General features: G+C 44.8%; 1 protein-coding gene across 3 annotated transcripts in view; it reads left to right on the top strand.

The window, feature by feature from the left end:
• The window catches only part of rspo1 (R-spondin 1), a 216,957-nt gene that overhangs the window by 51,160 nt on the left and 140,097 nt on the right, over positions 1-25,700 (top strand). For all 3 annotated transcript variants that reach the window (XM_038801181.1, XM_038801183.1, XM_038801184.1), the window contains exon 3: positions 13,836-14,027. In XM_038801181.1, coding sequence (XP_038657109.1) covers positions 13,836-14,027 — 192 coding nt within the window. The remainder of the gene's footprint in view (positions 1-13,835; positions 14,028-25,700) is intronic.

Below are 25,700 nucleotides of genomic sequence, written 5' to 3'. Positions count from 1 at the left end.
TTAGCACCTTTCTTTATACTCAGGAGCAGTGCTATTTACTGGGCGTAGCAAGCTGAAAAAATGCAGGATGTTTTGTGGTATTGGCCCAGTTATACTGAAGCTTCGGTGATGCACGTCAATGGCTTCATTCAAATTATATATGGCGACTGGAGCTGATAGGTGAAACTAGACAGAGAAAATAGCACATAAATGGCAGAGGAATGTATTGGTCAAGAATTGGGACTTGAATCAGTGTAAGACCCATCCTCAGGGAGACTTGGTTTAATGTGGTAGTGATTAGGATCTTGGAGATTAGTTTTCAAACATAACCCATTTGTTACTTTCAAATAAAGGATAATAAATGAAGATTTGAACTGAGAGAATATAGTTCACTGTGGTGTTCTGATACCTGAGGAATATGTTTCAGCCGTAACTGTCAATTATAACCAAGGGAAAATCATCTCACTTGCAGAAACTTGCATCTGTACAGCACCTTCAGTCCAAAGCACTTTTCAACCGATGAAGAACTTTTGAAATGTAATCACTAATGCAGCAGCCAGTTTGTGCACAGCAAGATCACACAAACAGCAAACAGACGCCCTCGTACACGCTCCTCCAATGGAACCTGTTGGATGAAGGTGAAGTCTTCTGGTGTCGGAAATTATGGAGTCTCCATCTGTCCAAAGTTCTGAATTTTATCATATAAACCCCCCCCCCGAACTTGTAAATAAAAATAAAATGAATAAAATAAATGAAAAAAAAATAAAACCCCCCCGAACTTGTAAAAAAAATAAAATGAAGAAAATAAATGAAAAAAATAAAAATTAAATGAATAAAATAAATGAATAAAAACCACTACAGAACTTGTAAAACAAAAAGCTACAACCGTTTAAAAAATAGCGGCCGCACTGCGCATGCGTGCCCGATCATCATGCGTGCATGCGCAATGTGGCCAAATCTTTTTTTTAAACATGTTCACGGTCGCATGTAGCCGGCGTTATGAAAAGCCGGCTGCTGCTTGGGGATTTGCGCGATCGGGAGCGCCACGGACAGCGGCTCCGCGACCCTCCCAACACCCGCCCGCGACCCACCCGCGAGTTGCGTCCCCGACTTTGAAGAACACTGACTAACATGAAACAACTATTGTGGAACGACTGCAAATACATCTATCACCCAGCATGACCAACTCCCAGATCCCACGGTGATGTGATGCATTTACAGTGCCACCTAGTTGTCGGAGATTGTGCATAACATTACATACAAATTTACATTATGCATATCATCACAGTCTTCAAACTCTTTTTAAAGTTGGAATGCCTGTCAGAACAACATGAGTGAAAGCCACCATAGTCCCTGAGGACCTTTTGAGAGAAAGAGCTGACTAGCGGTGATTTAACTGGAGGGCCACCACACCTCAGGCAAGGTGCAAAGTTGAGAAGAGTAGGGAGGGGGGGGGGTTGTCCTCATGGATAACCATGGCTCATATGGGAATTGAACCCGTGCTGTGCTGTTGCTGACACTCCACATCACGAAGCAGCGGTCCAGCCAACTGAGCGAACCATATAATATAAATATAATATAAATGTCACCACAATCACAGAGGCTGCCCTCCCTTTGAGGGCTGACTGGTGGTGATTTAACCTGAGGGTCAGCATACTTCAGGCAAGGGGCAAGGTTGAGAAAGTGAGGCCTTCATGAATAACCTCAGCCACTGTGGGGATTGAACCCATGCTGTTCGAGTCACTCCGCATCATGAACCAGCCGTCCAGCCAACTGAGCTAACCAACCCAACTTAAGTAGGGAGCACTTGTAATACTGCCCATTACGCTTGCTACTGAGAGTAAGCAGCTCAACATGCAGATTTTAAAATATGATTTTTGCACTGGTTGCTGATATTTCTGATAGCTGATGAGAGCTGAAGTCATTCGGAGAAAGAGAGAGGCAGACAGTTGGCAGTCAAGACTGAAATGAAACATGTGGAGCCAAATCTGTTTGACAATAATGCTTGCACTGAATACCCTGTTACTGCAGCTGATGAGGTGAAACAAGTGAATTCAGCGCTTTCTATTGGTGCCACATGTTCCAGCAGTGACTCACAACAGCCACACTGCTGTGTCCCTTTGAATCAGGTGCACAACGATTTTTGATATGCGACTATCACGAAACATGCCTTATAGTTGCAGCTTTTAGAAGGGGATGTCAGGTCTCCATGCTAAAAGAACAGAATGATTACCAATGTAGAAAAATAAATCAACGTTGGCTTATAACACAGGCAATGACGTCAGCTCCATGAACAATCTACTTTTTTCATGGATATGACAGCCTGATTAAGAACAGATGGCTGTGTGAAAAAACATCACAGGACCACTTTGGGATCCAACGACCAGTTTAATTGCTATTTAAAATTGATTTAATAACATCTAACAACATCGAACATTTATTACTTTTAACATGAATATTTGTCTAACGTGTAATTTAAAAAACTTTCAGGCTGGCACGAAGGTGCATCTAACACATGCTAAATTTGTTCTGGGAGTGCTTGATATTGACAGGCCATAAGAAGTTGTAAACTGGTCCCTCTCCGAGCATCAGACACCTCCCTCACTTAAATGAAATGCAGATGGTGTTACTAATGGTCCGAAATGTTTCTCACTTGCAATAACAATGCCCTGAGCCATTCAACCCATTCATTTGTGGGATGTAAACTGTAATCCCATTGCTTCCCGTTACGTTCCCACCATGTCATTTTGTTTAATGAATCAGATAGTTTCCCAGTGATGCAACCAGCACTGGCTGTTATTTGGGCATGTCACACTCATGACAGTTAGAGTACAATGAACTTTCTATTTCAACCCACTATTAATCTCAGTGATACTAAGTCCGATCCAGCAGGTTGATGCAAGGTGAAGCTGCTTGTGCTTTATCCCAACAGCCCCAGCCTGAGAAGACTAAGCTTACTTTACCCATGTGAAACGTTTGCATTTCCCTTGTTAGGCATCGCAGAATGAATGTGGCATTTTAATAGCAATTAGTGGTAAATTTGATATAGGTTTGCCCAGAAAGCACTCGATTGAGATTATCAAACTTAATTTTGTATCTGACTCCTACAGCCAAAAGGCAAAGACTTCAATTATCTTTCTTCTATACCCCTTGAGGCAGAGATTAAGTCATCAAGTGTGTCTGTGTGTTTGTTGCAGTGGGGTGGGCAGGGAGCGGTGCTGGGGGTGGGGTGTTGAGATGCTGTTCTGGTGACGTTACTGGATCGAGTATCCAGAGGACTTGCCTAATACTCTGGAGATATGGGCGGAAATCACACAATGGAAACTGGTGGAATTTAAATTTAACTAAGAAATGTAGTGAATTAAAAAATCTGGGTTAAGATAGCCTTAGTAGGGGCAGCACGGTGGCCTAGTGGTTAGCACAGCTGCCTCACGGCGCTGAGGTCCCAGGTTCGATCCCGGCTCTGGTTCACTGTCCGTGTGGAGTTTGCACATTCTCCCCGTGTCTGCGTAGGTTTCGCCCCCACAACCCAAAAAATGTGCAGAGTAGGTGGATTGGTCATGTTAAATTGCCCCTTAATTGGAAAATATAATTGGGTAATCTAAATTTTAAAAAAAAGATAGCCTTAGTAATGGTGACCATGAAACCATCTAGGTTGTTGTAAAAACCCATCTGTTTCATTAATGTCCTTCAGGGGAGAAAATCTGCTGTCTGGCATCCAACTATGTGGTTGAATCTTAACTGATCTCAATGGGGGATCATGGATTTACAACAAATGTTGGCCTTGCCAATCCACATCCAAGAAAGAATTTAAAAAGTCCACGCAATGCTTCAGATTTTTAAAAACACTAATTTATAGCATGTAGGTGTCACTGGTTAGGTCAGCATTTATTGCCTATCCTTAGTTGCTCTTCAGAAGGTGGTGGTGAGTTGCCTTCCTGAACCACTGCAGTCCCTGAGGTGGAGGTACACACACAGTGCTGTTAGGAAGGGAGTTCCAGGATTTTGACCCAGAGTCTGTGAAGTAATAGTGATATATTTCCAAGTTGGGGTGGTGAGTGACTTTGAGGGAAACTTACAGGTGGTGGGGTTCCCAGGTATCTGTTGTTCTTGTCCTTCCAGATTATAGTGGTGGTGGGTTTGGCAGGTACTGCCTTAGGAACCTTGGCAGGTTCCTGCAGTGCACCTGTTAATCAGTAGTGGAGAGATTGAATGTTTGAGGAAGAAGTAGCAATCAAGCTGGCTGCTTTTCCCTGGATGGTGTTGAGCTTCCTGAGTGTTATTGGAGCTGCACTCATCCAGGCAAGTAAAGATTATTCCATTACACTCCTGACTTGTGCCTTGTAGATGATGAACAGGCTTTGGGGATCATGAGATGAGTTGATTGCCGTGGGATTTCTAGCATTTGATCTGCAATCACCATAATCACCTTCCCTTGTGCCAGGTATGACTCCAGTGAGCAGAGAGTTTTCCCCCTGATTCCCATTGACTCCAATTTTACTAGAGTTCCTTGATGCCTTACTCAGCCAAATGATGTCAAGGGCAGTCATTCTCACCTCACCTCTGGTATTCAGCTCTTTCATCCATGGCTAGTCCAATTTAGATTTTGATCAATGGTAACCCCCAGAATGTTGATTGTGGGGGATTTAGCCATGATAACGCCATTGAATGTCCAATGCCCGCCGCTCCGCGACGGTGAAGGGCCTCAGGTCCAACGTGCCCCCCTCCAGTCTGCTCTCTCTCTCTGCAGTTGTGTGCCGCCTTCTCCTGGGGCTGGGAGGATGCAGAAAATGCACATTGTGAGACAGTAGGACACAGGCAGTACAAGGGGTGGGCAGCTATTGTTTATCTCATTTAGCATGGCGGTAGTGTCACAAACCATGATGGAGGGTATTCTCAGTGTGAAGACGGGACCTTGTCTCCACAAAGATTGTGCAGTGGTCAGTTTTACTGATACTGTCATGGACAGATGCATCTGCAGCAGTCAGGTTAGTGAGGTTGAGGTCAAGTGTGTTTTTCCCTCTTGTTGGTTCCCTCAGCACCTGCTGCATTCCCAGTCTAACAGCTATAGAAACATATAAAATAGAAGGGCCCTTTAACCCTTTAAGCTTGCTCCACCATTGATTATGAACATGGCTAATCATCCAACCCAATAGCCTAATCCCGCTTTCCCCCATATCCTTTGATCCTCTCCGCCTTAAGTGCTATATCTAACTTCTTCATTAAAACACGCAAAGATTTGGCCTCAACTAATTCCTGGGGTAACAAATTCCATAGGCTGACCACTCTCTTAGGACACGGCCAGCTCGGTCTGTGGTGGTACTACCGAGCCACTCTCGGTGATGGACATTGAAGTCGTCCACCCAGAGGATATTATGTGTGCTTGCCACCCTCAGAGCTTCCTCCAAGTGATGTTCAACATGGAGGAGTACTAATTCATCACTGATGCTGGAGGATGCGTGGTAATCAGCAGGAGGTTTCCTTTCCCATGTTTAACCTGAAGCCATGAGACTTCTGAATTGTGCTCAGAAATGGATCTGCTCCCAACTTTTCATTTCCTGTTAAATGCAAGCATATCTAGCATGGATCATTGCAGCATAATGTTCCATTTGCACATCCTTGATATGTCTTAACTCCAACCTCAAAAAACACCTCTACTTTGCCCAGGGGAGGTGCTGGGAGTTGTGAGGTTGCTGTTTAAATGGGTGTGAAGGTATGGGATAGGAAGCCCTTCACTTTCCTTACCACCTCCACCCATGATGTCCTGATGTGGCTAATTTACGGCCACTTGAATACTAGTGGGGCGGGGCATGCCACAACCATTCCACTTGGGAAGGCCATTAGATGTGCCTGTGGTGGACAAAAGGGTTCCCCTGTTTGGTACTGTGCACCCCCCCCCCCCTCCCCCCCACTCCTTAGCCCAGCCTCACGCATTGACCCCACCTCCCTCCCTCATGCTGGGCCTGCCTGACTGAACTTGTTCGGCTATTCCATTTACCTCATCTCCGGGACATATTACTGCTCCCTGTCCCTGGCCTCCTACAGGATCAGCAGTGGCCATTGCTTACTGTGGTAATGCTGAGTCGGAAGATCTGCTAGCCTCTGATTGGCCAGCAGCTCTTGGAGGCAGGATCCTTATTTTCGAGGGGCCAGGAATCCCAGCGACTGTAACCTTTCCCAATGGAATGGGCAAAGTTTGAACCAAGGTTGAATATCCGATCAATATCTGATATTTGCTTAAAACATATTTAATTGATAATTGGAAGAAGAAATTTGAGTTTTTGCTTTAATTCCAGGGGATTGGGTGATATTTAGAATTAAGTTTTTAAGTTATTTGCAAACTAGAGGTGTTTTTTGAGGTTGGAGTTAAGACATATCAAGTATGTGCAAATGGAACATTATGCTGCAATGATCCATGCTAGATGTGCTTGGTTCTGACAGGAAATGAAAAGTTGGGAACAGATCCATTTCTGAGCACAAGTATCTTCCTCACTTTGATAACCACACAATTCACTGAAAATAACATTATAGTAATTCACATTAAAAAGTTGATCATTTTCTAATATTGATTATTTGACTTACTTAATTCCCTTTCTGTAATTGTACTGAAATATATCACATCCATATATTCTGAATAGGTTAGAACTTCGGTGGCCATCAAAGAGAACAAAGCCAATTTCATTATGTTTTCTATCTTATTATAGATTCCTGATACATGGCATCATCTTTGTTGCTTCCCCTGTAACCTTTTGAAGGACAACAATATCCTGTCTGTGATTAGATGACCAGAACTGATAGTCTTCCAGATGGTGTCTGACTAATGCCTTATGAGCAACGGGATAACTGCTCCCGATTTGTACGCTACCCCATCCTGTGTGAAAGCAGCCCCTCATTTACAGTTAGCATTACGTGTGAAGTACATAAACCTTCTTTACACAAGTAACATTATAATTGGGTAATTGAATAAAATGCAGGCAAGAAAATCCCATATTCTGGGCGCGATTCTCCGAACTCACGAAAAATCGGAGAATAGCGGGCGTCGCTGGTCCGACGCCCTCCCGCTATTCTCCGAACCCCGCACAGACTCCAAGTCGCCATTCCCACCAAACGCCTCTAACGCGCCCCCGACACGACCAGAATCGCTAGTTTTTGGCCCCCCCCACTATTCTCCGGCCCGGATGGGCCGAAGTCCCGGCTTAATCGCGCACTGTTTACACGGCGTCAAACACACCTGCTTTTTAAGTTCATCAACCAGTCGTGCTGGCTGACGACTGCTTCCAGGAGGTGAGCACACCGCTCAGCGCACCGCTCGAGTCTGGCCACAACGGGGAAGGCATCCCTGAGAACGGGAGGGGGGTCCAGAGCGGGGGGGAGTGGGGGAGACGGAGGGGGGAGTGGGGGAGATGCCACCTCACGCCAGGCCTGGTGTACCACACCGGAAGGTTGGCGATGCCCTCTACGCGGGCAGATGATGCCCCTCCTCTGCTCAACGGCATCGAGCAGCGCCTCCACATCAGCCTCAACAAACCGAGGGGCAGCTCTCCTGGGCTCCGACATCATGGCCGACAGATTCTGTGCTCGCCCGCACCTTTTTACGATGTCGGGCGGCGTCACGTGGGCGTGTTCGTGTCATCGCCACGTTCCGTCGTAATGGCGCACGTAATTGACGCGGCCGCGTTACTAGCCCATTTCCCGGAAGTGAATACGTCGGGAAATGGACCCTTCCCGATCGTCGTCAAACGCGCCCGTTTTTTCCCGCCGATTTCCCGATTTTTCGTGAGTCCGGAGAATCGCGCCCTATGTATTCAAGAGTATTTTCGCTGATATAAAATCAATGACACGTATTTACTTTCCTTTTAAACAATTTGTTCTGTCTTTTGACAATGATCCAAGATGCATTGAAACATGCTCTCATACTGCAGGTGAGGTGTTGTGTTCAACTTGCATAATGCATCTATCTGGGCACTTGTCCTTCCCATTGCTCTTGAAATTCACACAACCAAGACAACACTTGAGATAAACCTGTAAGTTGATCTTATGCCTTTCATCTGATGGATTTAAGAAAGTGAGATATTATTTTTCTACAGTTGAACTGTTTTCTAAAGGTATTACAGATGAACAACAATTTCGGACTTAAGTGTTTAACGAACATTTGACAAGATTCAACGGATGGAATATAATGCCCCCTCCTCCTCACCCCAAGGGAGGTGCTCGGAGTTGTGAGGTGGCTGTTTAAATGGGTGTGAATGTGTGGGATGGAAAGCCCTTCACCTTCCTTACCACCTCCACCTTTGATGTCCTGATGTGACTAATTACGGCCACTTGAATACTAGTGGTGGGGGGGGGGGGGGGGGGCATGCCACAACCATTCCACTTGGGAAGGCCATTAGATGTGCCTGTGGTGGAGAAAAGGGCTCCCCTTTTCGGTACTGTGCATCACCTCCCCCCCCCCCCCCCCCCCCTTCCCACTCCTTAGCCCAGCCTTACACATGACCCCACCTCCCTCCCTCATGCTGGGCCTGCCTGACTGAACTCGTTAGGCCATTCCATTTACCTCATCTCCGGGGCACGTGACTGCTCCCTGTCCCTGGCCTCCTGCAGGATCAGCTGTGGCCATTGCTCACTGTGGTAATGCTGAGTCGGAAGATCTGCTAGCCTCTGATTGGCCAGCAGCTCTTGGAGGCAGGATCCTTATTTTCGAGGGACCAGGAATCCCCCAACGAGCAAGTAAATCCTTGATTGGGATATAATCCCACCAGTGGGGGAGGAGCAGAAAATCCCACCCCAAGAGACAGAAGCATGAATTGGTAGGGTATGAATAATTTTTTAAAATCCTGAACTGAAGGAAGCTTCTAAAGGGGAATTCTTGAATGTGGACATTAAGGGGCAGGACTTCGTTGTTTTGTTATTTTAAGTAAACTTGCTGGGCGGGATTCTCTGTCAGCGGGATCCTTCGCTTAGCCAGCAGCGCACTCATGCCCACGCATTTCCTGACGGCATGGGTATGGCCACATAAGAGACCCCATTGGACGGCTGTTGGGATGGCCGATCCCGCTGCTGGTGGGGGTGCACCGTGCCACAAAACGGGTCCGGCGGGACGGAGAATTACGCCCACTATTTTTACATAAAAGACTTGACAAAGGTTCATTCAGGAAAAGTTTCATCTATGTGGGTGAAACTAAAATGCAAGGACATGCAAATAATGAAAAACCAAGACAACCAAATTCTAAAGCGTCTGGGTGGTCTGCAGCAACTGGGGCCAGTCGATTTTTTAAATGGGATTATCGGTACTGTTGGCTGGGCTGGTATTTATTGCCCATCCTTAATTGCCCTTGAATTGGGTAGCTTGCTGGACCATTTCAAAGAAGTTAAGATTCAACCGCGTTACTGTGGATCTGGAGTCACATGTCGGTCAGACCAGGTAAGGAAGGCAGATTTCCTTCCCTAAAGGACACTACTGAACCAGATGGGTTTTTATTACAATCAACAAGCTTTCATGGTCATCGTCAGATTCCATATTTTTATTGAATTCAAATGTCACCATCTGCTGTGATGGAATTCGCACCCAGATTGCTCGAGCATTACCCTGGGTCTCTGGATTACTAGTCTTGTGAAAATACCATTGTGCCATTGCCAATGCAATTCAATTTGGTTAAGTGTAAATTAATAAGGGAACAAGAAATAAAAAAGGAGTAAATAAGTGTTAAAAAGGAACAGGGGCACAATGGTGTTGATCAAGGTATATCCTAGTCCTGCTCATGAATATAGGAAACTTTAAGTCCTGTACATAATTACAACACAAAAAGAATGATTGGGCACAAAGGCATTAATAGAGGGATAGAGTGCAGTCCAGTAATGGTTATGTTTGTTATTGTTTCAAGCATTAGTCAGAACCCATCTGGAGGAATGTGCGCAGTTTTGGTCATCTAATCACAGGAAGGATATTATTGCCCTTCAAAGGGTACAAGGGAAATAAGGATGATTCCAAGTATCTGGAATCTACGTTACAAAGAAAGGCCAATTAAGATGAGTTTGTTCTTGTTAGAAAAGAATAGATTTCACAGTGACCTAATTCAAGTTTTCAGGATCACAACCATGTTCCACAAAGCTCATCCAAGTAAACTGTTCAGTATGCTGATGCATTCAAATACCAGGGAACAGAAGTTAAAAATTAGGAAGAAAGCAGTAAGTAATTACGCGCCAGACCACTGAACCGATTGGCATAAATGGATTACAAAAGGGAATGAGATGTGTTTCTAGAGGGGAGAGGATTAAAAAAGCATTAACCTGTATTTATATCCAGAACCTTTCATAACCTTAAGACAGCCAAAAGGCTTTATTACTGAGGGAGTACTTTTTGGAATGAAGTCATGTTGGTAATGTGCAGCAGCAGCTTTTATTTCGATAGCTCCTTTAAAGCGGTAAAATGTGGAAGCCAAAATAAACATACTCTCACGTTTGAAACATCAGTGATAACTTGCATTTATATAATGCCTTTAGTGTGGAAAAATGTCTTCAAAGGCGCATTACTGGATAAAGATTAACAGTGCGCGAAAGTAGGAACTATCTGGAGTAATGATCAAAAGCTTGGCGTTAAAGAGATGACCTTGTGGACTGCCATTTTACTTCTGGGTCCTGGCATCAAGCTCGCACCAGCCGAATGTGATGAAAGTTCCCTCTGGTCTGCACATTTTCTTTGCAAGATCAGGTTCAACAGGTCCGTCTGACTATCAATGTTGGAATATGGAACAATATGGAAGTAAATTATGATGGTGGAATGTGTAAAGTGTATGTCAAATTAAACTATAAAATCCCATCAACATAACTAAATTTTGACCCTTCATGCTTTCTAATATAGAGAAAACATTTTTAGCTGCACAATGCGAGGGTGAAGTATTGCTGGTAACAGCTATGTTGGTGGTGATGTTCGGGATGGGAACAATTTGGGTTGATAAATTAAAAGCATTGGCACAGCACTAAAGCATAGTTATGTAAATATGATCTTTGCCCTTGCATTATATTGGTGTTAATGGGAGGTCTTGTGGTACAGTGATAGTGTCCCTACCTCAGGATCCGAGCATTCATAACCCGGTTCAACGGGGTGATAATCAGCTCAAGAATCTCTCCATCACTTTCCCGTCTATTAACCAAAGGGAAATACAGTGTGGATGTGAAGACACACTATGTATCTTGATGTTAATGAACTAAGCTGCCTGGTGATAACATTGATTATGGATATGCAACATGAGATTTTGGCAGGAAGTTTTTGCGTCCCCCCACCCCATCCCCAGCGATGTGATCCTTGAGGTGAAAGCACAGTGGCACAGTGGTTAGCACTGCCGCCTCAGAGCACCAGAGACCTGGGTTTAATTCCGGCCTTGGGTGACTATGTGGAGTTTGCACGTTCTTCCCGTGTCTGCATGAGTTTCCGCCGGGTGCTCAGGTTAGGTGGATTGGCCACGCTAATGTCCAGGGATGTGAGGTTAGGTGGAGTTACGGGGATAAGGCCTAGGTAGGGTGCTCTTTCAGAGAGTTGGTAAGGACCTAATGGGCCGAATGGCCTCCTTCTGCACCATAGGGGCTCCATGGTTCTATGAAAGCATCTCTCCATTTGCCAATCGTGGGATATATCCCATAGTCTATCCCTCAGACAACAATCTATCCCTGAATGCCAGCAAAACTTAATTGACTTCAGGAAGCAAAGTACTGTACACACTCCTGTCTGCAAAAGCGGGGAAAAGCTCAGGATGCTAAGGAAATTCGGCATGTCCACATTAACTCTGACCAACGTTTACAGATGCACCAGAGAAAGCATCCTATCTGGCAGCATCACAGCCCAAGACCGCAAGAAATTTCAGAGGGTTGTGCACACAGCATAGTCCATCACACGAACCTGCCTCCCATCCATTGACTCTATCAACATCTCTTGCTGCCTGGGGAAAGCGGGCAGCATAATCAAAGACCCCTCCCACCTGGCTTACTCACTCTTCCAACTTCTTCCATCGGCCAGGAGATACAAAAGTCTCAGAAGACGCACAAACAGATTAAAAAACAGCTTCTTCCCCGCTGTTACCAGACTCCTAAAAGACCCTTTTATGGACTGACCTGATTAATACTACACTCCTGTATGTTTCACCCGAGGCTGGTGTCTATGTATTTACATTGTGTACCTTGTGTTGCCCTAATATGTATTTTATTTTTATTTTATTTTATTTTATTTTCATGCACTAAATGACCTGTTTGAGCTGCTCCTAGAAAAATACTTTTCACTGTACCTCGGTACATGTGACAATAACCCAAATTCAATCCAATCCAGTCCAATCTTTGGGTCCTGCCGAAGTCAATAACCATTTGCCTTACTCGCTGATCGCACCGTCGGGAACACACCATGGGGTAGGGGGCTGCATTCAGCGGGGTGAGCCGTAAAGTACCGGCCTGATCCCACTCAGGGAAACAACGGGATATATAGCTGTGCAAAAAGCACAGCATTGCAGAATGAGGAGGGCCTCTAATACAGTTGGAGCTTTGATGTGCTGTAAGGTAAGGTTAAGTCACCATAGACCCAGATGACCATAGGCTGCTTTCCCCTTTCAGGGGGAGGGCTGACTGGTGGTGATTTAACCAAGGATCACCACATCTTAGGCGAGGGGCAAAGTTGAGAAGGCACAAATTTATAAATAACCTCAGCTGGTATGGGAATTGAACCGATGCTGCTGGCCTTTTTCTGCCAGTTTAGTTCACTCGGTTGGACAGCTGGTATGCTATGTGGTATGAAGAAAAGGAAGTTCTCTATCCCATGGTGTGTTCCCGACAGCACGCTCAGCAAGGAAAGAAATGGCCATTGACTTTGGTGGGACCGGAAGACCCTGTCAGTGGCTAATGGCGAGACACTTCCATAGAACTTCACTAAGAGACATGGAAATATATCATGAACGGGATATACCGCCCTCTTCACTCCCGACCTGGTGACACGACAAGGCTATTGAATGGGCCAGGCGTAATGTTACCTAGTGGGTCTCCCAGGCCATTTGAGCCACCCGGGGTCGGGCTCTGGCCAGGGTGGCACCCTGGCCGTCCTACTGGTACCTTGGCACTGCAAGTCTGACACCTTGACACTTCTACCTTGGAATCCTGGCAATGCCACCATTGAACCTTGGTACTGCCCTCTGGACACCCTGGCAGTGATGCCATAGTATTTCCAGAGTCCCCGTGTGGTTCTGCCAGTCTGGCAGGGGCACTGCCATGGTGCCGGGCTGGTAGTGCCAAGGTGCCAGGTGCCAGGTTGCCCATGCAGGGGTCGGGCCTGGGATTCGTTGCCCTTAAGAGGTGGGGTGAGGGAGCCCTCAAGAAGTCTGGAAAAGGTAGGTTGGTAGCAGTAGGGGTACCTGGAGGCTGTGGTGGGATCCCTGAGGGGGTTTGAAAGATTGAACTGCCTTTGAAAATGTGTCTGCTTGCCAGTGAAGGAAATGATGCAAGTATGGCCTTGACGGAGCGTTCCCCAATGAGGCAAAAAAATGGTCGACGTGCCATTGAATAGTGGGGTCTTTCCAGGCGCTGCAGCTGCCAAGAAACACACGGGCATTTGCTTGCCTTCGTAAAGGCGCCCAGAATGGAATTCTGTTTTTCTCCCGTTTTGTCATGCCCAAAGTTGTGTCTCAGTACCAAAACATGGAATGGCATTCAAATCTTCAGCAGTGATGCCCTTCATGGTGAAGGCATTAGAAAAAAGAAACTAAAAACTCCTTTGTTCTTGATCGCACATTATGATGTTGAATGAATAATAAACCAGTGTCACTTTCATTGTTCAATCTGCTAATTTTAAGCTTTTTTTGTGTGTGTTTTTGTTTTTTTTACAGTAAGCACGGAGGTAACTCCAGTTTGTCCGAAAGGGTGTGAGGTTTGTTCGGAGTACAATGGATGTCTAAAGTGTTTGCCTAAATTGTTCATCCTTCTGGAAAGGAACGACATTCGACAGACGGGCATTTGCTTGCCTTCGTGCCCAATTGGATACTTTGGTGTTCGGACACCAGAAATGACCAAGTGCAACAGTAAGTGGAAATTCCATTGTCACTGCATTACTTGTTAAATCTGGCATCTGATTACTCAACAGTAGAAAGTGTCTTTGTTTTTTGTGTTGTTTTCTCCGCTAATTTCTTCCATTTACTGACTCTTCATTGGAGACGGTTCTTTGGTCATCAATTATCTTCTCACACCTTGTCCGACTGGTCATTATGCATGTGTAAACTTTAAGAGTGAATGTCAAAAGGCTTTGTTTCAGAATAGATGCCACCGTACCTGGTCCTGTCTTGTCCTCACCTGGCATCATGAACACACATCATTTTTGTCGACATTGATGAACAATAGTCCAGTGAAGGGACCCTGGTCAAATTTCTCCTCCCTAATCCAGAGACACAAATTCAATTTAAATTCTGCTGAAATTATCCTGGCGAAGATCAACTACTGCTATACAGCTTGATTAAAGAAACTTGGTTCTTCTTACTCTATAAGGCTCAGTCACTCACCAAATATACTTTGTGATCCATTGACAGCCAGAATTTATGTTCCCCTAGTGGTACGGCAGAAGATGCACTGGAGACAACCCCAAACAAAGACTGCATGGCAATTGCAGGGGCTGGTTTAGCTCACTCGGGTAAATCGTTGGCTTTTAAAGAAGACCAAGCAGGCCAGCAGCACAGTTCAATTCCTGTACCAGCCTCCCCGGACAGGCGCTGGAATGTGGCGACTAGGGGCTTTTCACAGTAACTTCATTGAAGCCTACTCGTGACAATAAGCGATTTTCATTTCATTTCAATTGTCTGGGAAGTTTAAACTTCCGATGGGCAGCTGCCCTGCACTAGGGCAGCACGGTAGCACAAGTGGATAGCACTGTGGCTTCACAACGGCAGGATCCCAGGTTCGATTCCCCGCTGGGTGACTGTGCGGAGTGTGCACGTTCTCCCCGTGTCTGCGTGAGTTTCCTCCGGGTGCTCCGGTTTCCTCCCAAAGACATGCAGGTTAGGTGGATTGGCCATGATAAATTGCCCTTAGTGAGCAAAAAGGTTAGGAGAGGTGATTGGGTTACAGGAATAGGGCCTCCTTCTGCACTATATGTTCTATGTTCTATGAACCATCCAATACTGCAATTTAAATTGGAGACTTCAGATTGTTCAGAATCTCTTAGCAGAAAAGTAACCTTGGAAATGTTAGCAGGATTAAAACTACTTTTAACTCCTGGGTAACTATCCGCCCCCCTGACTACCATTCCCAATCCCTCAACTACACTCTTGGGAATAACCTTTCCAAACCTCCAACTGCACTCCCACCCATCGATTATTCCCCACTCCTCTCTGACTAATATGCGACCACACTCATCTTCTCAACTACCCTCCCACTTCTCTGATTACCTCCAATCACCTGATCGTCACCCCCCAACCCCACCACACCCCCCATCCCTTCACCAACTTACCGTACATATTTACTTTCCCCCCTGTCTTCTCAAAGTGGCTGAACCCTTTAAAATGACAATGTTTAGGCAGCTAGTGCCGTAAAAAAGAAGTGTGGCTTCTCTTCCACTGACACTGCAGCCCTGCACTGGAAGGGCTCTGGAGCTGCTGTGGTGCATATTTCTGAGCAGACTTGGGATAGAAGTCTGGGCGAGGAATGTTCAGCTCCCCACCTTTTAAAATGTTTTTAAGGGATGTAGGCTTAGCTGGCTATGCCAGCAGGTGATGCCCATCCCTAATTGCCCTTGAGAATATTATGCCCCCACCTGCCACTTCATGCTCATCTATTCAGCCCACCCAAGCTACGACTGCCATCAAGAATATTGTGGTGAGCTGCCTGCTTGAACCGCTGCAGTACATGTGATGTAGATGCACCCACTGTGCAATTAGGGATGGATTTCCAGGATTTTGACCCAGCAACATGAAGCAGCGACGATATGGGCAACATGGGAGCACAGTGGTTAGCACTGTTACTCCACTGCGTCAGGGACCCTGGTTCGATTTCCAGCTTGGGTCACTGTGTGGAATCTGCACGTTCTCCCCGTGTCTGCGTGACTTTCCTCCGGGTACTCCGGTTTCCTCCCACAATTCCTGAAAGATGTGCTTGTTAGGTGAACTGGACGTTCTGAATTCTCCCTCAGTGTATCTGAACAGGCGCCGGAGTGTGGCGACGAGGGGATTTTCACAGTAACTTCATTGCCATGTTAATGTAAGCCTACTTGTGACACTAATAAAGATTATTATTATTAGATATAGTTCCAAGTCAGGCTGGTGAGTTACTTGGATTGGATCCTCCAGATGGTGGTGTTCCCAGATATCTGTTGCTCTTGTCCTTCTAGATGGCAGGGGTAGTTTCTGCTGGACCTGATATATTGAGTCCAGATAGGTCTCTGCTGAGCCTGTGGATTGGATGTTCTTCTATGATGTGGTGCATAATTTGCTCTCGCCCACGGGCACATAGGGGGCTGACACTATTGCCCCATTGTGGAGGTTGGCCAAGCAGAGCCCATGGCCGGTCCTGAACCTGTTAAGTGTGGACCACACTTTCCCTGGAAGGTTAAAACCAAGCAGTTGCTGGGTTGTGCTTGAGACCAGGTGCTAACTTGTCATGTCCAATGATTCCCATGCATTTATCCAGATGGAATTTGCGTCAAAGTCCTGTGTGGGAGGAATTTTCCAGATTGTCCTTCTTGATGGCAGTCGTAGCTTGGGTGGGCTGAATAGATCAGCATGAAGTGGCAGGTGGGGGCATTGCAAACTTTGTCTCTCATTTTGTGGGTTATTGCAAGTCAGCAATGTTTCCAGGACAGGGAGTCAAGGGAGTCATGTTGAGTGTAGTTTTCCAGTTATGATATGCATGGTAGCATTCAGCTAGGTCTCATCTGTGTGTGCATGTGATGATCCTGAACAAACAGGGGCGCAATACCCTACCGCTGAGCATGAGAGTGCGAGTGCTGAGGTTTGGAGGGTGGTGGTAGCAGCCTCCCAAGTTGAGCCGGCTGTTGTATTACTCTTTGATAATATATCGTCACCCTTTAGTTCATAATTCAGGATGGTCTAATGGTGTGATTATAAAGAAACCACCAATCTCTAACTTAAAGCAAAACTGGTTTATTGAATACCGATTAATTTATATTGAGTTTGCACACTCCACAGGACTATAACTATGAATAAAGTAATCTATGTTAAAGTAATAACTAATGAACTACACATGCTGCTTCTACCTAGTCTTAACTAGTCTGTGATCTATCTTTCTCTGCTGCTAACACTCAACTGACTACCCAAAATTCCCTGAGTTCTTATATTTATACTGGGAACGGGTGGCGCACTGAGATGTAATAATTAACTCTTTACTTGTTACACCGGCTAGTTTGGCAATTAAGTTGTTTCTGGGCTTGACCTTGGCTGCAGTTGTTTTCCGATGTTTCTAGATGGTCAATGTCCTATCTAAGGGCACTCCAAGGTATGCGAGAGTTGGGTGGTGCTTTATCTTGCAGTCATTCGGTTAGATGTTAAGCTCTTTATTGGCTTTTGCATTGTAAAGATGGGATAAGCTGGATACTGTTTCTGCAGGGCTTAGCTTGAGTAACCATGTGTGCCAGTAGTGTTCACGTTTTGACAAGTGCTTGTTTAGGGTCCGGTCCAAGGTGTCAAAGTCGGGAGATGTCGTTGGCATGTATGAATTTTCGGGAGTAGTTTTCAGAAGACCATTTGCGTAGAGTCGAACAAGATTGGAGTTAGTACTGAGCCTTGGGGAGTCTTTTAGTTTGCTTTTTCCATGTACGTTTTGGGCGGGGGGGGGGGGAGGCGGGAAGCAGGGGGACGTCAATGCTCAATAATTTGGGATGAGGCGTTCAAGGAGAAGGGGTTAACTGCAAGTATGGGGTGTTTTTCATGTTTTGGTATAGCAATGACTTTTGCAGCCCACCATTTCTTTAGAATGGGGTCGGAATTTATGACCATCCTGTGGAATTTGGTCAGCCAGCCAAGAGCATGGGGCCCCAGGTGTTTCATAAATGCTGCCGTGATATTGTCATGTCCTGCTGCCTTACCATATTTCAAACCCTGTGGGACCTTTTTTAGTTCTGCAATCTCAAAGGGCTTTGTTCAAATGTATCTTTCTCAGCCTTGAAAATACTCAACAAATAACCATCCACAGCTGGGGTAGAGAATTATCAAAATTATCAACCCCCTGAGTGTAGAAATCCTTCTTATCTCAAACCTAAATAATCAACGTTTTATCCTGAAACTATTCCTCCTCGTTCCAGACTCTCTGGCCAGGCGGAATCAGCTTTCTTATATACCTTGCTAAACTCTCTTCGAAGCTTACATGTTTCAATGAGATTATGTCTCATTCTTCTGAACTCTAAAAAGTATAGGCCTATTCTACTCAATATCTCCTCAGCCTCACAACCCAGGAATGTGTCCAGTGAACCTTCATTGTACTGTCTCTAAGTCAAATGCAAGCTTTCTTTGGCACAGGAGCCAAAATTGGATACATTATTTCAGCAAAGCCCAGTACAATTTTGAAAAAATTCCCTTACTCTGGTACTCCACAATCCACTTGCAATAAAGATCGACAGATTATTTGATTTCCTAAATGCTTGCTGTACCTAAATGTTAAATTCCATTATTTTGTGTAGAAGTACACCAAACCCTCCGAACACCAATGTTTAATTGTTGCCCTGTCTTTAAATACACCTATAGATCGATTCTTATTTTCAAAGTGACTAACTTCAGATTTCCCCATTTTGCAATCCTCCAGTTACCCTCTTTACTTCTCTCTTCACCTGCCCATACCCCTTTGTAGATTCTTTGGGCAAAGTTCCTTCATTTTTGGACTTAAGAGCCACGGGCGGGAACGCGGGATATTTCCCGATGGAGAGGCTGGCAGGAAAACATGTCAAATTTCCGAACCCTGGCTTTATTAATTATGCACCCAGGTGTTTTATGCTGTACTCAGTGGTGCGGAAGGCCTGGGTGGTGCGTCGTCCACTGTGGTGTCTGAGTACCATATTGAAAAGGCGGCCGACATCACTGAACCATCATTAAAGAAAGAAGGTGGACAGCCTGAAAATGGAGGTTCCCCTTCAAGTCACTCACCATCTTGACATAGAAATATAGTGGCTGTTCCTCACTGTCACTGGATCAAAATCCTGGAATTGCTTCCCTAACAGCACTGTGGATGTACCTACATCACATGGACTGCAGTCGTTCAAGAGTCAGCTCACCACCACCTTCTTAAGCTAACTAGGAAAGGACAATAAATGCTGGCCTAGCCAGAGATGGCCACATCCCATGAGATGAACATAAAAAAATCTCTGGGAGCACTCTGAGATAGGAAGATGGATCTTCAAGAACATTCTCAAGCTGTAAGATGGACCTCCTCCAGTACACTAAATCATGAAACTCTACCTGCAGATGCACATCTGACCTGCTTTTGTGGTGTTCCAGGGTTCAGGGCTGCAGGCTACCTCCTTCCCGAACTCGGGAGACAACCCTAGGCATTGCTCAGATGAGTCCCGACGTCTGCATTCCACTTAGTTCATGCCGGTGTGTTTTCTCACCGACATCGCAGATAATCTGACCTGGGGATGGGGTGAGGGCTGGGGGGTGGGGAGGTTCATCTGCATCCCATTAACTGGCTGCAAGTGAGGTTCATGCATGCCTCTGGTGGGATTTCTGGCAGAAGATATCATTGTAAATCCCACACTTGCATGAGTGCTCTTTCTGGGCCTCCTGCCATATTTGCCCTCCATGCCCACCATCAAAGATACCAGCAAAGGCCTGGGAGAATTTCACCCCTTGTGTCCACCTCACAACCTGTTTTCTCAGCTAGCTTTGTATGATCAGTAAACCTTGGATACATTTTCCTGATGACATTATTATAGTCATTAACATTGTTCGTAAATAATTGAGACACAAGCACTGATCCCTGCAGTAGCCCATCACTGATCCCTGCAGTAGCCCATCAGTAACAGCTTACTAGACTAATAATATTTCTACTCTCTATTTTCTGTCCTTTAAAAAATCCTCTGCACTTGCTAATAAAAACCCAATCCCATGAATCGTTATGCTGTAACAACCCATCTATGTGGCATCTTATCTAATGTTTTTTGGAAATCCATATATAATCCATAGAAACATTTAAAATTATGAACGGAATAGATAGGATAGATGCGGGCAGGTTGTTTCCACTGGCGGGTGACAGCAGAACTAGGGGGCATAGCCTCAAAATAAGGGGAAGTAGATTTAGAACTGAGTTTAGGAGGAACTTCTTCACCCAAAGGGTTGTGAATCTATGGAATTCCTTGCCCAGTGAAGCAGTTGAGGCTCCTTCATTACATGTTTTTAAGGTAAAGATAGATAGTTTTTTGAAGAATAAAGGGATTAAGGGTTATGGTGTTCGGGCCGGAAAGTGGAGCTGAGTCCACAAAAGATCAGCCATGATCTCATTGAATGGCGGAGCAGGCTCGAGGGGCCAGATGGCCTACTCCTGCTCCTAGTTCTTATGTTCTTATATTACATCCATTGGTTTACCTTTATCTACGCTGCTAGACCTTCATTAAGGTCCAATATATTTGTCAAACAGGATTGCCCTTTCATAAAATTACATTGATATTTATGTTTCGTGGGATGTGGGCTTCACTGGCAAGGCCCGCATTTGTTGCCCATCTCTAATTGCCCTTGAACTGAGTGGCTGGCGAGAAACCACGTTGCTGTGGATCTGGAGTCACATGTGGGCCAGACCAGGTAAGGACGACAGATTTCCTTCCCTAAAGGGCATTATTGAACCAGATGGGTTTTTACAACAATGGATTCATGTGGTCTTCATTACGGAGATGATCTCTGAATTCAAGAGTTTTGTTTTATTAATTAAATTTAAATTCCACTAGCTGCTGTGATGCGATTTGAACCCATGTCCCCAGAGCAATAGCTTGGGCCTCTGGATTACTAGTTTGGGCATATTACCGCTGCAATGCCATCTCTCCCTATCAGCCCAATCAGATTGTGCTTTTCTAAGTGACCAGTTACCATTTACTTAATAGTAAATGCCAACATTTTTCCTAAGACTGATGTCAGGCGAACTTCCTTGTAATTTCCCATTTTCTACCTTCCTCCTCTCTGAGTAGAACATTTGCTGTTTTCCAATCTGTAGAATCCAAGGGAGTTTTCAACATGCATTGAGCGCGTCCAATATCCCAACAGCTACCTGCTTTAGAATTGTAGCATTTAGATTTGTAAGGGGAAAAATGGTGCAATGGGGCAAGTGCAGAAGAGTAGGACTAATCCAATGGCTCGTATGAAGAGCTGACACATGCATGATAGGCCAAATGACTTCCTTGAATACGAAAGGTATGAACAATGTTTCAATGGTAAGATTGTTGTGAATCGCAACTGCTATTATCCTTATTAAAAAGTGAAGCTTTCCGAGGTCAGTGTTTCCACAGCCTACCATATCTGGCTGCTCCAAGGAATTGGGCCTCTTTTTTAGTAAGTCTTTAGTGCCGCCCTTTAACACAACAGTTTATTCTGGGTTTAATTAAAATATTTGGCAGGAATGGGCACAAGATGCTGATGTGCGAAGTAGAGAAATACCACATTGTTGCAGTAGAACATTCTGAAGTTGAAGCTGACCCACATTGTTAAGACAGAGACAGGAAGCTTCGCTTTGCCTCTGAATTTTGCTGTAACTGACCTAGAAATGCTTGAAGCTGACTCTGGGGGCTCTATGTAGGCAAATGTGACATTCTCCATTATTAATTTGGTTCATTTTCTTCCCAAACCTCTGAAACCTCATCCTTAAGTGAAAAATAAATAGTCTTAGCATGGGCACAGCATACATTCAATGAATTTATGTAAAGAAAAACAGATTAGGGCTTCAGGTTACGAAACTGCGCAATGTAAAAGTACACCTTCAAAGTTTGGAATCAAAATATTATGAGCACTTCAAACAATGTATTTGCTCCTACACTGGATTGAAGCTATGGGCCTTCCTCGCTCATCAATAGTTCACGTAAATATGTCACTGCCTCTTGGGATGACGAAGAATGGCCTGCCCTCCACATGAGAAGAAATGATATGGAAAGTTGCATTGGTCACTGGGATGTTGATGAGAAAACATTTTCCCCAGTTCGGCTCTTGCACTCTCTAATAGGCTTGCACAACATACTTGCTTTTGTAATTAGGGTGAAGGTCAAACTTTTTGGGAAATTCTGATGACACATGCTGGGCTGTTGAAATTTAGACATTTGCAAATGTTAAAAGGAAACCTAAAATCTGTGCAAACCCCACAACATGAAATCACTTATATCAAAAATCCCAATTTCTGATTCATTCTTTCATGGTCAGTTGTACTATTGATGTAACTAGGTGAGGTTGATGTTTCTGCAAGCACGTAAGGGTTGCTATAACTGCACCTCAATACATATGGTGCATAATACTGGTGCCCTGATGTCAGCCAAGATGAGTGCACTACCTGTGGAGGAGCTACAGGCATCAGCAGCTCACTCATTTTTTGAAAGGAGGAGCACTCCAGGTATCACATAAAACAAAAAAATACTTCAGCTTTTGGAGGTGGCTGCTGGCTGTGCATTGCCCAGTCACCTCAATTTCCCTGAGGGACATAAAGCCTGTTTTAATTGGATGCCTGATAAAATGATCCGATCCAATATCAGGTTGGACATTTTTCAGTCATCCTTGATACACTCAACACTGGTTTCCAAAATTGTCCTTTCCTCCACCTGCTTTACAGAATTGAAATAGATACAACAAAATCCAGTTTCTATCCCAGTGTCCCTTGTGCATAAAGGAAGATCAAGGGGCAGCAGGGTAGCATGGTGGTTAGCATAAATGCTTCACAGCTCCAGGGTCCCAGGTTCGATTCCTGGCTGGGTCGCTGTCTGTGTGGAGTCTGCACGTCCTCCCCCTGTGTGCGTGGGTTTCCTCCGGGTGCTCCGGTTTCCTCCCACAGTCCAAAGATGTGCGGGTTAGGTGGATTGGCCGCTAAATTGCCCGTAGTGTCCTAATAAAAAGTAAGGTTAAGGGGGGGGGGGGTTGTTGGGTTACGGGTATAGGGTGGATACGTGGGTTTGAGTAGGGTGATCATGGCTCGGCACAACATTGAGGGCCGAAGGGCCTGTTCTGTGCTGTACTGTTCTATGTTCTATGTTCTAAGTGACGAGGTGATCGCAAGCTGCTAAGTGTGTGTTATTGCTCCTTTGCACCCCAGCACAGATTCTCCAGACTTTATTATTCTTTAAACAGCCATTACTATCTATTTCTGCGTTGCCTAACGTTGTAACAATTACCTTTCTTGCTGCACTCTATTATGCCATTCAATGTGAAAAGATGACCTTGAAATAACATCAAATGGGCACCAAGAGTTAACTGGGCTTTGGGTTATGTGGTTGTTTCCCCACAGCGAGTGAGAAATAAAACTGTGCTCAGCTTCATGGCTCTATTTGATGGCATGGCTAACCTTTTGCTGGGGAGCAGGAGAAGGACTGCAACTGAACTCTGATTACAAAAGTGCAGTATCGTGACAGCATGGGCATGTGGTGCAGCTTTGGCTTTTCGTTTTGATCCTTTTATATGGGACATATGTAGTTTATTATAAAAAGAATACTAGATCCTGAAAATTGAAGCGCACTATGGGAATTGCTTCTCAATGCTTCTGGCATGACTGCTGTGATTTCCTCTGATACGCAAAAGATAGAACAACTTGACAAAAAATACAAGGTAAAAATACACGCATGGTAACAAAACACCAAGATTACAATACAGATAAAGTTCAGTTTTTTGAACGCCAGTCATTGCTGTAACAGAAGCTAAAAGTGCACAGATGGATCAGCCAATAACTTAAGATATGACGAATTCCAGGCCCTTGGATTTGAAACTTTATAAAGTCCGTTAGTTCATGACTGGAACCAAGACTAAATTGGTGTCTGTCGTGCAAAATGGACTTTATGCAATTTGGGAAAATTTCATGTGAATCCTTGTGAAGGCCTCTGATGCACGATCAATTGCATGAAAGACTCAGATTGGTACAACTGTGGCTTTATTACAGTCAGTTGCGTGGCCTCTTACTGCAGCTGGCGAAATGTCTGATCAGGAGGAGGACACGCATATTTATACGGCTCCTTGTGGGTGGAGCTCGCCGGCAGGGGCTACTGGCGAACCTGTAGTGCAGGTCCTACCGTACATCCCCTAATACAGGTGCACAGTGGTTCACCACAGCCTCAATCTGCCCCTCAGGTGGGAGTAAAAGATTCCATGTTAAAGCAGAGACACAAGCTGGGACTCCTTATTCCCCCGCCCCCCCCCCCCCCCCACCACCACTCCACCCTGCCCCACCCCGCACCTACTCCCCTCAGCAGGTTTCTCTGCGTCGGCATCTTCCAGTCTCATCAAAGTCTACGGGCTTTTGGCTGGCTCGTCTGCCCCACTGCCGGGAATCAATCACAGGGGGTTGGCATCGAACAGCTGGAACATCCTGCCCATTGTCTCTGGTTTCCTATTCATGATTTCACCCTCAATCATAATTTTAATAGGTAAACTGGTGATTGTCGCTTTGCTGTTCGTGGGACCTTGCTGTATACCAGTTGCTGCTGTGTTTCCTGTATTGCAACAGTGACTACATTTCAAAAGTACTGAATTGGTTCTAAGTGCTTTTAAATCACCTGAAGGCAGGAGGTGCTATACAAATGCTAGTTCTATCTTTTATTTAAAACCATTGATAGTCTAACTGATTGAACAGGTTGCCACGTGGTCTCAATGTTGTGTGAAGTAATTATGTGAGTGAAATATTTATCTGTGTGTAATATCATTCAGAACAAGATGTGTAATGATGCCTTCGGAATACTTCAGTTACCATTCAATTCCCGAGAATAGTGACGACCTTTCTTAGGAAGACACATCTACAAGAACCAGCGCCAGCTAATGTCACTTGATCAATATTTTCCATACCGTTCGCCATAATTGATGAGATGAATTCTCTGTGTTTCACTAGATTGTGAGGTGAAATTCTGAAAAAAGCATTCAGTAAATCTTCATTTGGGAAGGACCAGAAGTATTTGTCCTTCACTTCTGTCAAGACTTCATCCATTTGATGACAATAAACATGACTTCTATTAATGAGCTGCAAGACTAGAAACAGAAAATAAACATTTGCAAATGTTTTTAATTCCCCCTGAAGACAGGGCCCCTTTAAGCTGTTGGAGGAGAGTAGTCAATGTGCTGAATTGTTAAATCCATACCATTAACACAATTGCATGGAACCGTTTGTGGAGCCTTGTCTCAAAGCTTGATGAGCAGGGCTGTGGTATTAAACTTTTGGAATTCTTGTTAATAAATGTAATTTTTTTCTTGTAATTCAGTTCATATTTTCATCCTTTAGCTCTACTTGGAATGTTATGCAATGACTTGCTCCAAGGTCAATGTTGAACCTATACCAGCTGTTATGAGGTACTCGACAGAACCTTGCGATGATTTACCGAGCACACTCCTTCCTGTACACAAGTGAAGTGCCTTAGCTCCCCTCGGTGCCCGCCAGTTTTTTTCTCCACTGGAGCCTCATTATTACAGACTTGCTCACAATAAAATCGCTCATTAGAATACTTTGCTTTCTCCAGAAGCTCAAAACTCAATAAATCAGGTGCCTGTTAAGAAAAATTGCTTTGCCAAGCCTTGAGGTTGAAATTAACATAGCTTAACTAC

The sequence above is a fragment of the Scyliorhinus canicula genome, chromosome 1, assembly GCF_902713615.1.
Source record: "Scyliorhinus canicula chromosome 1, sScyCan1.1, whole genome shotgun sequence".
Classification (NCBI taxonomy): Eukaryota; Metazoa; Chordata; class Chondrichthyes; order Carcharhiniformes; family Scyliorhinidae; genus Scyliorhinus; species Scyliorhinus canicula.
The sequence above is the reverse complement of the archived record's forward strand: the minus strand, read 5'-3'. Positions and strand labels throughout refer to the sequence as shown.